The sequence below is a fragment of the Lepidochelys olivacea genome (genome assembly GCF_965140295.1).
Source record: "Lepidochelys olivacea isolate rLepOli2 genome assembly, chromosome: 3".
Lineage (NCBI taxonomy): Eukaryota > Metazoa > Chordata > Testudines > Cheloniidae > Lepidochelys > Lepidochelys olivacea.
In genome coordinates this window covers 45,396,592-45,409,083 of record NC_140413.1, presented here as the reverse complement: position 1 = coordinate 45,409,083, position 12,492 = coordinate 45,396,592, and the positions used below count along the sequence as shown (strand labels likewise).

General features: G+C 43.0%; 2 protein-coding genes across 4 annotated transcripts in view; one reads left to right on the top strand and one right to left on the bottom strand.

The window, feature by feature from the left end:
* The window catches only part of MCPH1 (microcephalin 1), a 231,582-nt gene that overhangs the window by 74,623 nt on the left and 144,467 nt on the right, over nt 1-12,492 (bottom strand). The gene's annotated exons all lie outside the window — the stretch shown is intronic.
* Nucleotides 1-12,492, top strand: part of ANGPT2 (angiopoietin 2) — a 71,826-nt gene that overhangs the window by 20,592 nt on the left and 38,742 nt on the right. For both annotated transcript variants that reach the window (XM_084623436.1, XM_084623435.1), the window contains exons 2-3: nt 1,500-1,655; nt 11,225-11,346. In XM_084623436.1, the coding sequence (XP_084479562.1) occupies nt 1,500-1,655; nt 11,225-11,346 (278 nt within the window). The remainder of the gene's footprint in view (nt 1-1,499; nt 1,656-11,224; nt 11,347-12,492) is intronic.

The following is a 12,492-nucleotide window of genomic DNA, read 5'->3' as shown; positions in this document are numbered from 1 at the left end:
TTAACATGTATTAAACATATGGTTTTTACACAAAAATTTCATCCAGTACCAACTTCCATGACAAAAAAACCTTGGAGAATATCACTGCATGGTGCAGTTAGAATATTGTCATATTGTGCCTTCTTTCAAATTCTATCAGAAATCTACCTCCTTTCCCCGATCCTTCAAAACAGAACCTTTGAAGTCTGTTTATTATGTGGTTCTGTGAGCTGTGCTTCTTTTTAAGGCTGAATTGAATTTTGCATTTAAAAACAGGAATGTAACCACTTTACTATGCAGGACAAATACTGTGTATTCTCTCCAAAATTACAGCACTTTCGAGTACACAGATTTTCTGGGAATTTACAGGTAAATCAGTTTCTGAATTAAAACAAATATAAAAAAACAGATAATTTAAAAAATTTTGCAGCTGGAGTTTGAACATTTCCCCCCCAAAAATCTTAATGTAATAACGAAGATGCAGAATTCCCATCAAGTTAAAACTCACTAAAGTCTCATGTATTGACTATGGTTAGAGACTTTTTCTCTTCAAGCAGCAGTAAAAAGAGAAAAGGGGGTTTGTGCGCTATATTTAACCCCATAAAGATGTTGGGTTTTGAGAGAGATGCTCTATTCTAATTCCAAAGCACTGGGAAAACACCTGGCCCTTCAGCAAACAGGGGTTTCTTTCTTTTATTCCTAATTCTTCTGAAAGGCCTCGATGCTTTATAAGCCTGTAGACCTTCAGAAATTCTGAAATGTAATTCGGAGATGCCAGCTTCCTTTTCTTTCTTTAACAGGTTTCATCATAGAGACCAAAACCTCTCAGATCCTCAAACAGAAAGTTTTTATTTATTTTACTCATATAAGCTCTAAAATCCTGAGATTTTGAAAGAATACCTTTTTTTAAAAAAAACTCCCATAGTACTGAAATCCATAAAATGATTTTAAAGAGTCCATTTTGATCCTTCATCTCAGACTCTATGGATTTGGTTTTGTGAATGGTTTTGAATAAAACAAGATATAGGCACAGCCTGGCAGCTTCAGACTAAAGAATGAACCTTTCAAAATGTGTTGGATTATAAAAGGAATCTCATTGATTCCTTAGGGTGACAAATATAGTTGTAATATAGCAGCTCACCGCTGCTGTTCTGAGCATTTGAGGGGGGAAGGATAGCTTAGTGGTTTGAGCATTGGCCTGCTAAACGCAGGGTTGTGAGTTCAATCCTTGAGGGGGCCATTTAGGGATCTGGGGCAAAAACTGGGGATTTGTCCTGCTTTGAGCAGGGGTTGGACTAGATGACCTCTTGAGGTCTCTTCCAATCCTGATATTCTATGATTCTATTTCTACACCTGCCCAGAATAGTTCTACGTAATAGTGATTAACTCTGGTGGCCACAAGATCTTTAACTCGGCACGCACTCCTGCTGTTGCTCCTTCTGGTGGAGCTAATCTGCATGTTGACTGTATTCTTAAACAAAAATGTAAAGAAAGCAATTATCTTTCTTTTCCTCTTGTAGCTTGAGAATTATATCCAAGACAATATGAAGAAAGAAATGGTAGAGATCCAGCAAAATGCAGTGCAGAATCAGACTGCAGTAATGATTGAAATAGGCACAAACCTACTGAATCAAACAGCTGAACAGACCCGCAAGTTGACAGATGTTGAAGCTCAAGTAAGTAATACATTTCAGATTTTCATTGACTTTAGTGGTCTTTGGAGCAACCCATACAAGGGATTGTCATAACAGGGAAATTTTAAAATGTTAGTTGCATATTTCTTTAATAAATAATACATTTAAAACCTCCAAGATCTGCCCCAGCCTAAATTGAATAATCATATGATCTGCTGTAACCCATACTACTTCCCCTTCCTGATTATTCACGTCCAATTTGTCAAGTCACAGCTAACCTGGAGTTTTATTTTCTTTGGGACAGGGACTATGCTTCTGATCTGCTAAATGACTTTCTAGGCTTCAGAGTACTGTAAAAATAAAAATGATTCTTATTTCTGCTCTTTATTTTATTTTTTCCTAATCAATAAGTGTCCTCCATGATAGCTTATTCTCTCCTTGTGAACACTGTTATGATATCATAATGAATCTAGGATAATCAGAGTCATTTCCACCATAAGACACTAATGTCATAAGTACATTTTTATGATTTCACTGTGGGATGAACCACAAGAAGATTAAATTCATGGAAGAAAGGCTGAGGAATTAGAGGAAGCTACTAGAAAAAGTAAAGGGCAATTTTTTTTCTAGTTGACTTCAGTGTGAAGTCCCAATTCAAGTGTGGGTCTTTAAAAGAAACTGAGAAGTTCCCATACTAAAAGTGGAAAAACTTTACAGAGTTCCAGCACTGGTTTAAGGCTCAAGACAATTGCATCCACAAGTATGGTCACTACTGAATAACCACATACCTTCTTTTATCTTATTGCTGTAGTTAAAAAAACAAACAAAAAAAACAATTTAACAATTATTACCACACAATAAGTGACACACAGTTTTCAAAATGAATGAATTTAAAGGTGTATCATTAATTATTGCTCTAATTGAAAAGTCTGCTAGCAAACAAATCATCAAAAACTGATTTTTTCTAAATGCCTCAGCAAACAAACAGTTCTAAATTGCAGAGTAAGGGTATGTCTACACTATGAAATTAGGTCAATTTTATAGAAGTCGATCTTTAGAAAGCGATTTTAAACAGTCGATTGTGTATGTCCCCACTAAGCACATTAAGTCGTCAGAGTGCGTCCTCACTACCACGGCTAGCATTGACTCACGGAGTATTGCACTGTGGGAAGCTATCCCTCAGTTCCCGCAGTCTCCTCTGCCCACTGGAATACTGGGTTAAGCTCCCAATGCCTGATGGGGCAAAAACATTGTCGCGGGTGGTGTTGGGTACATGTCGTCAGTCTCCCCTCCCTCCATGAAAGCAATGGCAGACAATCATTTGGCACCTTTTTTCCTGGGTTACACGTGTAGACGCCATAGCACGGCAAGCATGGAGCCCGCTCAGCTCACCACTGCTGTTCTGAGCATTGTAAACACCTCGTGCACTATACTGCAGTATGTGCGGAACCTGGCTAAGAGACGGCAGCATGAGGACATGTGAGGAGGTCATGGACACAGACATTCCTGAAAGCACAGGACATGGCAATTGAGACATCATGGCTGCAGTAAGGCTGGTTGATACAGTGGAATGCCGATTCTGGGCCTGGCAAACAGGCACAGACTGGTGGGACCACATAATCTTGCGGGTATGGGATGATTCCCAGTGGCTGTGAAACTTTCGCATGCGTAAGACCACTTTCCTGGAACTCTGTGAATTGCTTTCCCTGGCCCTGAAGCACAGGAATACCAAGATGAGAGCTGCCCTGACAGTTGAGAAGCGAGTGGTGATAGCACTGTAGAAGCTTGCAACACCTGACTGCTACTGGTCTGTCGGGAATCAATTTGGAGTGGGCAAATCTACTGTAGGGACTGCTGTGATTCAAGTAGCCAATGCAATCACTGACGTTCTGCTATCAAGGTTAGTGACTCTGGGAAATGTGCAGGTCATAGTGGATGGGTTTCCCTAACTGAGGTGGGGCAATAGACGGAACGCATATCCCTATCTTGACAACGGATCACTTTGTCAACCAGTACATAAACTACAAGGGGTACTTCTCAATGGTGCTGCAAGCACTAGTGGATCACAAGGGACTTTTTCACTGACATCAACGTGGGATGGCTGGGAAAGGTGCATGACACTCGCATCTTTAGGAACTCCGTGCTGTTTGAGCAGCTGCAAGAAGAGACTTACTTCCCAGACCAGAAAATTATCATTGGGGATGTTGAAATGCCAATAGTTATCCTTGGAGACCCAGCCTACCCCTTGTTCCTATGGCTCATGAAGCCATACACAGGCAGGCTGGACAGTAGTAAGGAGAAGTTCAACTATAGGCTGAGCAAGTGCAGAATGATGGTAAAATGTGCCTTTGGACGTTTAAAAGCTCTCTGGTGCTGTTTGCTGACTAGGTTAGACCTCAGTGCAACCAATATTCCCATTGTTATTACTGCTCGCTGTGTGCTCCATAATATCTGTGAGAGTAAGGGGGAGATTGAGGCAAATCGCCTGGCTGCCAATTTTGAACAGCCAGACACCAGGGTGATTAGAAGAACACAGGTAGGCGCACTGCGCATCAAAGAGGCTTTGAAAACCAGTTTCATGACTGGCCAGGCTTCGGTTTGACAATTGTATGTGTGTTTCTCCTTGATGCAAACCCACCCCCTTTGTTGATTTTAATTTCATGTAAGCCACCACCCTCCCCCCTTCGATCACAGCTGGCAATGGAAATAAAGTCACTATTGTTTTGAAACCTTGCATTCTTTCTTTATTAATTAAAAAAAAGGGAGATAACTGATAAGGTAGCCCGGGTGGGGAGGGGGAGGAGGGAAGGACAAGAACACATTGCTTATTGTAGCCACATTACAAATCAAAACTGTTTGAATGACAGCCTTCTGTTGCTTGGGCCATCCTCTGGAGTGGAGTGGCTGGGTGCCCGGAGCCTCCCCGCTTTCCCTCCTCCCCCATTCGCCCGCGTTCTTGGGTGTCTGGGTGAGGAGGATATGGAACTTGGGGAGGAGGGCAGGCAGTTGTACAGTGGATGCAGTGGCGGTCTGTGCGCTTCTTGGCTTTCCTGCAGCTCCACCAGATGCCTAAGCATATCCGTTTGCTCCCCCATTAGCCTCAGCATTGCATCCTGCCTCTTCTCATCATGCTCACTTACTGCTTTCCTGGACTCTGCCACTGAATGCCTCCATGCGTTCAGCTGTACCCTATCAGTGCGGGAGGACTGTATGAGCTTGGAAAACATGTAATTGCAAGTGCATATTTTTCGCCTTCTGATCTGTGATAACCTCAGGGACGGAGATGATAGTAGGAGCATAGAAACATTTGCAGCTGCAGGCGGATAAAAAGGGAGAGTAAAATTTAAGATGATACATTTCTGAGAATAAAAGGGAGAGTCTTTCACAGTGAATCAAGCAATTCACAGCAGATAGCACATGTGCTTTAGGTACAAGGTCTCATTTTGCCTTTTATATTGAGCACCTGCCGGTATGGTGACACATCACACACGGCTGGGCAACAGAATTCAATTTCCAGGCAGCCATGGTAAGCCAAAGGGTACACGGGTTTGGCTTCCAACGCCTTCGTAACATGTGGGAATGTTTTCAAACTGCAGCGTCCTCCTTTCCCATAGCAAACAATGCTGGTTGGGTTTGCCATTTAAAAGGAGGGGCTGTGGTTTTCAGGATGTGCAGCACACACCTGCCCCCACCCTTCTGCGTGGATATTTGGGATGATCCCTTCACCTCTCCCCCTGCCGCATGGCTATGGGATGATCCCTTTTAGCCAAGTGCAAACAGCCCAGCATGAACAAGGTCATAGAATCATAGAATATCAGGGTTGGAAGGGACCTCAGGAGGTCATCTAGTCCAACCCCCTGCTCAAAGCAGGACCAATCCCCAATTAAATCATCCCAGCCAGGGCTTTGTTAAGCCTGACCTTAAAAACTTCTAAGGAAGGAGATTCCACCACCTCCCTAGGTAACGCATTCCAGTGTTTCACCACCCTCCTAGTGAAAAAGTTTTTCCTAATATCCAACCTAAACCTCCCCCACTGCAACTTGAGACCATTACTCCTTGTCCTGTCCTCTTCCACCACTGAGAATAGTCTAGAACCATCCTCTCTGGAACCACCTCTCAGGTAGTTGAAAGCAGCTATCAAATCCCTCCTCATTCTTCTCTTCTGCAGACTAAACAATCCCAGTGCCCTCAGCCTCTCCTCATAACTCATGTGTTCCAGACCCCTAATCATTTTTGTTGCCCTTCGCTGGACTCTCTCCAATTTTTCCACATCCTTCTTGTAGTGTGGGGCCCAAAACTGGACACAGTACTCCAGATGAGGCCTCACCAATGTCGAATAGAGGGGGACAATCACATCCCTCGATCTGCTTGCTATGCCCCTACTTATACATCCCAAAATGCCATTGGCCTTCTTGGCAACAAGGGCACACTGCTGACTCATATCCAGCTTCTCGTCCACTGTCACCCCTTGGTCCTTTTCCGCAGAACTGCTGCCTAGCCATTCGGTCCCTAGTCTGTAGCTGTGCATTGGGTTCTTCCGTCCTAAGTGCAGGACCCTGCACTTATCCTTGTTGAACCTCATCAGATTTCTTTTGGCCCAATCCTCCAATTTGTCTAGGTCCCTCTGTATCCTATCCCTGCCCTCCAGCGTTTCTACCACTCCTCCCAGTTTAGTATCATCCGCGAATTTGCTGAGAGTGCAATCCACACCATCCTCCAGATCATTTATGAAGATATTGAATAAAACCGGCCCCAGGACCGACCTTTGGGGCACTCCACTTGACACCGGCTGCCAACTAGACATGGAGCCATTGATCACTACCCGTTGAGCCTGACAATCTAGCCAACTTTCTACCCACCTTATAGTGCATTCATCCAGCCCATACTACTTTAACTTGCTGATAAGAATACTGTGGGAGACCGTGTCAAAAGCTTTGCTAAAGTCAAGAAACAATACATCCACTGCTTTCCCTTCATCCACAGAACCAGTAATCTCATCATAGAAGGCGATTAGATTAGTCAGGCATGACCTTCCCTTGGTGAATCCATGCTGACTGTTCCTGATCACTTTCCTCTCATGTAAGTGCTTCAGGATTGATTCTTTGAAGACCTGCTCCATGATTTTTCCGGGGACTGAGGTGAGGCTGACTGGCCTGTAGTTCCCAGGATCCTCCTTCTTCCCTTTTTTAAAGATTGGCACTACATTAGCCCTTTTCCAGTCATCTGGGACTTTCCCCGTTCGCCACGAGTTTTCAAAGATAATGGCCAATGGCTCTGCAATCACAGCCGCCAATTCCTTCAGCACTCTCGGATGCAACTCGTCCGGCCCCATGGACTTGTGCACGTCCAGCTTTTCTAAATAGTCCCTAACCACCTCTTTCTCCACAGAGGGCTGGCCATCTATTCCCCATGTTGTGATGCCCAGCGCAGCAGTCTGGGAGCTGACCTTGTTCGTGAAGACAGAGGCAAAAAAAGCATTGAGTACATTAGCTTTTTCCACATCCTCTGTCACTAGGTTGCCTCCCTCATTCAGTAAGGGGCCCACACTTTCCTTGGCTTTCTTCTTGTTGCCAACATACCTGAAGAAACCGTTCTTGTTACTCTTGACATCTCTCGCTAGCTGCAGCTCCAGGTGCAATTTGGCCCACCTGATTTCATTCCTACATGCCCGAGCAATATTTTTATACTCTTCCCTGGTCATATGTCCAACCTTCCACTTCTTGTAAGCATCTTTTTTATGTTTAAGATCCGCTAGGATTTCACTGTTAAGCCAAGCTGGTCGCCTGCCATATTTACTATTCTTTCGACACATCGGGATGGTTTGTCCCTGTAACCTCCACAGGGATTCCTTGAAATACAGCCAGCTCTCCTGGACTCCTTTTACTGTTCCCTTACAAAAATTTCCCTATTTCAACCAGGTGACCATGAATGATATCACTCTCCTGAGGCTAACACAGAAAGATAAAGACTGAATCTTGCTTGAATGCCACCAAAACCCAGGACCATTCGCTGCCACACTTTGTGCTGCAATGATTCCAGACTACTTGCTACTGGCTTGGCGTGGTAAAGTGTCCTACCATGGAGGATGAAATAAGGCAGCCCTCCCCAGAAACCTTCAGCAAAGGCTTTCAGAGTACCTCCAGGAGAGCTTCCTGGAGATGTCCCTGGAGGATTCCCGCTCCATCCCCAGACACGTTAACAGAATTTTCCAGTTGTTGTACTGGCTGTGAATGCATCCCAATTCTTCAGGGCAAATCAAACATTAAACACAATTGCTTTTAAACCCTGTACTGTAGTTACAAATGTACACTCACCAGAGTTGCCTTCTCCGCCTTCAGGGTCGGGGAGCCCGCCTTGGGGAGGGTATTGGCTTCAGGGTGATGAAAAGGTCCTGGCTGCTGGGGAGAACGGATTCACCACTTGCCTGCTGTACATTCTCCTCCTACTACTCCTCCTTCTCTTCTTCATCCACAAAATCCTTCTCCCGGTTGTGTGAGACTCCCCCCTTGCAGGTGTCCACGGACAGTGGTGGGGTAGTGGTAGGGTCCCCCCCCCCAGAATGCCATGCAGCTGATCATAGAATTGGCATGTATGGGGCTCTGACCCAGAGTGACTATTTGTCTCCTTTGTCTTTTGGTAGGCTTGCCTGAGCTTCTTGACTTTCATGCAGCACTGCTGTGTCCCTGTTGTAACCTCTGTCCATCACGCCCTGTGCCATTTTGGCATATATATTAGCATTTCTTCTTTTTGATCGGAATTCAGCCTACACAGATTCTTCTCCCCATACAGCATCAGATCCAGTGTCTCCTGTTCGCTCCATGCTGGAGCTCATTTGCGATTATAGGGGGACTGCATGTTCACCTGTGCTGCTGAGCTTGCCACACCCACCAAACAGGAAATAAGTATTTGTGGCACCTTAGAGACTAACCAATTTATTTGAGCATAAGCTTTCATGAGCTAGAGCTCACTTAGTACTCCTTCTCTTTTTGCGAATACAGACTAACACGGCTGCTACTCTGAAACCAAACAGGAAATGAAATTCAAAAGTTCCCAGGGCTTTTCCTGTGTACCTGGGCTAGTGCATCAGAGCTGAAAGTGCTGTCCAGAGGGGTCACATTAGAGCACTCTGGGATAGCTCCCGGAGCCCAATAACGTTGATTTGCATCCGCACTACCCCAAATTCGACCCAGCAAGGTCGATTTTAGTGCTACTCCCCTCGCCAGGGAGAAATACAGAAGTCGATTTTAAGAGCCCTTTAGGTTGACGGAACAGGGTTGCTTGTGTAGACGCATTCATTATAAAATCGACCTAATCCTATAGTGTAGACCAGAGCTAAGATATATAAGGATAAATACTGGATTGAAGTAAAATGGCATTGTGTATTTTGTAACTTCTTTTAACACGGTAAGCAAATTCAGATATGTAAATATCTTCTACAGAAATAAAGTATTTAGCATTTATGTTATGCTTCATATGTTCAAAGTACTGTACAAATATTAACTAAGAAATATTCACAGCACATACTGCTATTTATAGATATTATCTGGTTACTTGGAAGAGGTAATTTGTCACCTACAATATATATTTGTTTGAGTCTGTATGGTAAACTGATGGCTCCATTCAGAAACAAGTTAAATACATCTTTATGGCTTTATCACTAAGAACCACCATTTTTCAAGGATCCCCATGTTTTTTCACTTGCTGAGAAAATATTTGTATTCACTCACAGTAAAGTCTTCACAGAAATTACCCAGCTAGGAAAAAGACTGTCACTACAACTTTCTTTCTCTCTCTCTGAAATTACTGTTGAGTAGGTTAAAAGCTTAATTAATAACAGATGGAGATTAACCAAACAATTGCTCTCTCAAGGACACTCATTCTTTGGCAATAATTCTCAATTACACTTAAGTGTGAAATCATGTCCTGAATGACTGTTTAACATGAAGGATGTGAGTAATCAATTCTTCCTGTCAACTAAAGCCAAATTCTGATGAACTAAAAAAAGCTATTCTAAAACAGAAAACTGACATTGTCTAGAGAACACACAAGAATGTAACGTAACAAAGCAAAACCAATCTTCCACGCCACATCACAATACTATTGTTTTTTTCAGTAGTAGATGTATTACTGAATAAAAAGGAACTTAGATAAGGAAATAATTTACTAAAACTGAAACCATGGAATGAGTCTCTTAAAAATTTGGTCACATGGTAAACAGTTCAATCCAAATTATGTTTTTCACTTCTAGACACCCGTGACTTTCTGGTCCCATTGAAGTCAAAGGCAATATTCCCAACGACTTCAGCATGGCCAGGATTTCACTCAGTCATATTAAAAGAAAATGCTTTATATATTCACATCAGAATGGGAAGAATCTTACATCGGAAATTATTCTTAAAGAGCAAATACAATAAATATTCCCGAGGGAATTCTGCGCCAAAAAAATTAAAAATCTGCACCTAAAAATTCTGCAGGGGATCTAGGTGAAGGTGGTTGGGACTCTGCGGGGGGGACTGGGTGTGGGGTCTGAGTGGTGGGGGTCCAAGTGCAGCTGGTTGGGGGGTGGGGCTCGTCAGAGGGGTCCAGGAGTAGGGGGTAGGGTTTGTCACGGTGAGGGTTTGATGGGCCTGTTTAACGGGGGAGCCCCAGTTGCTGCCGAGGGGATGCGGCATGCCTGGCTCCCGCTTCCCCCCGCAGTTCCCCATATCCCCTTTTCTTCTCCATCTCACTCCCATATTTCCCTCCCCCCTTCCCTATTCCACCTCCCCTTCCTTCCCCACTGTCTCTTCCCCCCACCTCGCTTCTCTCATTTCCCCACTTCTGCCACAGGCACTCACTGTTGCACAGAATAGAAAATAGGAAGGTTCCCAGCACACAGAAGGGGAGCACGATCGGCACTAGGACCCAAGAGGTGGTGTTCAGCTGCAGAGCCAGTGGAGCACAGACACAGACTCCTTCATCGGGGCAGCTCTGCGTTTGCAGAATGAGGAGTGGCAGTGGCATGTAACCCCTGTGCCCCCCCTCATGCCTCGCTTCTGTTTGGAGGGGAGCAATCCCCCCCGAACTGTGACCAGGGTCGCCTCCCGCTCTCCCCCCATGCAAGCTGCTTTCTTCAGGGAAACACAGGAAATCTGCGAGGGGGGGGGGAAGAGGCGAGAGAGGGGCATTTTCTGAGGGCACGCAGTCATGCAGAATCCCCCCAAGAGTAAATACATTTCAAATACTGATTCTCAGCTACCTCATTAGAAAGCTAATGGACAAAGTAATTTTGAAACACAATCACAAATGTGGCTTAGAAAACCACCACTGAAACATTCCTCAGGATAAAGATAAGTGGAAATATAAATTATGATGCATTTGTTTAGTGGTCGAACAAAAAACTACAGTAATTCTGAGCATTTTCCATTATACTCCTAATTAATGTATTCATGCCCAAATCAGTATACGTATGCATGCATACGTACATCTTTCAGATTATATGACAAACTACATATTTTTATTTTATTTTCTACATGTGATAACTAGTGACTCTAGAATAGGATTAAATTATAACTAGCCAAAAAAACTTAGTCTGGGTTTTCAAAGTTGATTTATTTATTTATTTTATTTAGGTATTAAATCAGACAACGAGACTTGAACTTCAGCTTCTGGAACATTCTCTTTCAACCAACAAATTAGAAAGGCAGATTTCAGATCAAACCAATGAAATAACTAAGTTGCAAGAAAAAAACAGGTAAGATAGCTCTTCCTATCCAACGTACTAAATTGTCCTTTTAATATTTTTTTTCCTGCATGAAAACATTTCTCTTCCAAAATGATACCTCAGTGGCTGTGCCCAACTTACAGAACCTTTACTCAATTAAGAAATACTAAGGGGAAATCCTTTATTTTGGTAAGCATAAAATAATAAAGCTGGAATGAGAGGAGCAGAGCAAAAAAACCCCACTGGAACCTCTGTATTCTCCAATTTATACAAATTGTCATTGGTGGTATTATTGCCTAAATTAAGTCTCAACCTAACTATTCTACCACTTTTCTACTGAAATAGTAATTTTTAAAAAACATCTACTAAAACATTCTCAAAAGAAAAATTATGTAAAAACTGAAATTTTTAGAACCCACTAATTTTATAAATGATTAGCTTTGTTCATGAATTCTGGCTCCTCAAAGTGTAAATGTATTATTGTAAATACAAACCCTCACTTCTGCATTGTCTTTGTACACAACTATTAATATTAGCTACACATTCTATTATGCAATGTTAAGGATTAATGTTGGATAACTGATTTGTTTCAGTAGTGATTTCCATTCTGTGCACTACAAAATTGTTCTTAAATTCAACATTTTTAGTTTGATGGTTTGGTTTTCCCCATGACCAATAAAGGAAATACCATTGTGTACAATGAAGCCATAAATGTGCAGAAGCTCAGACATCTTCTTTAGGACTCAAATAAAAGCACTACCAGGACTAATATAAAAACAGACCAGGACACGCCAACTGAAAGTGGCACCTGACCCTGCCAGAACAACAAATGCAAAACCTGCAGCTATTCCTCTACTGCTACAATGATCAATACCCCCACAACACAGCCTTTCACAATCCAGGGATCGTACGCATGCCTATTATATGCGGCATACCTCATCCAGTGCACTAAATGCCCCAACAACTATGGGTAAAACCAGATCATCACTAAGCTCTCGAATGAACTCACAGGAAAATGATCAAAGACAAAAGCACCATATCATCTACTGGTGAACATTTTTCACAAAGCAATCACTCTGTATCTGACCTTTCAGTCCTCATCCTCAAAGGAAACCCGCACAACACCTTCAAATAACGAGCCAGAGAGCTTATGTTCATAACTTTGCTAGTTACTAA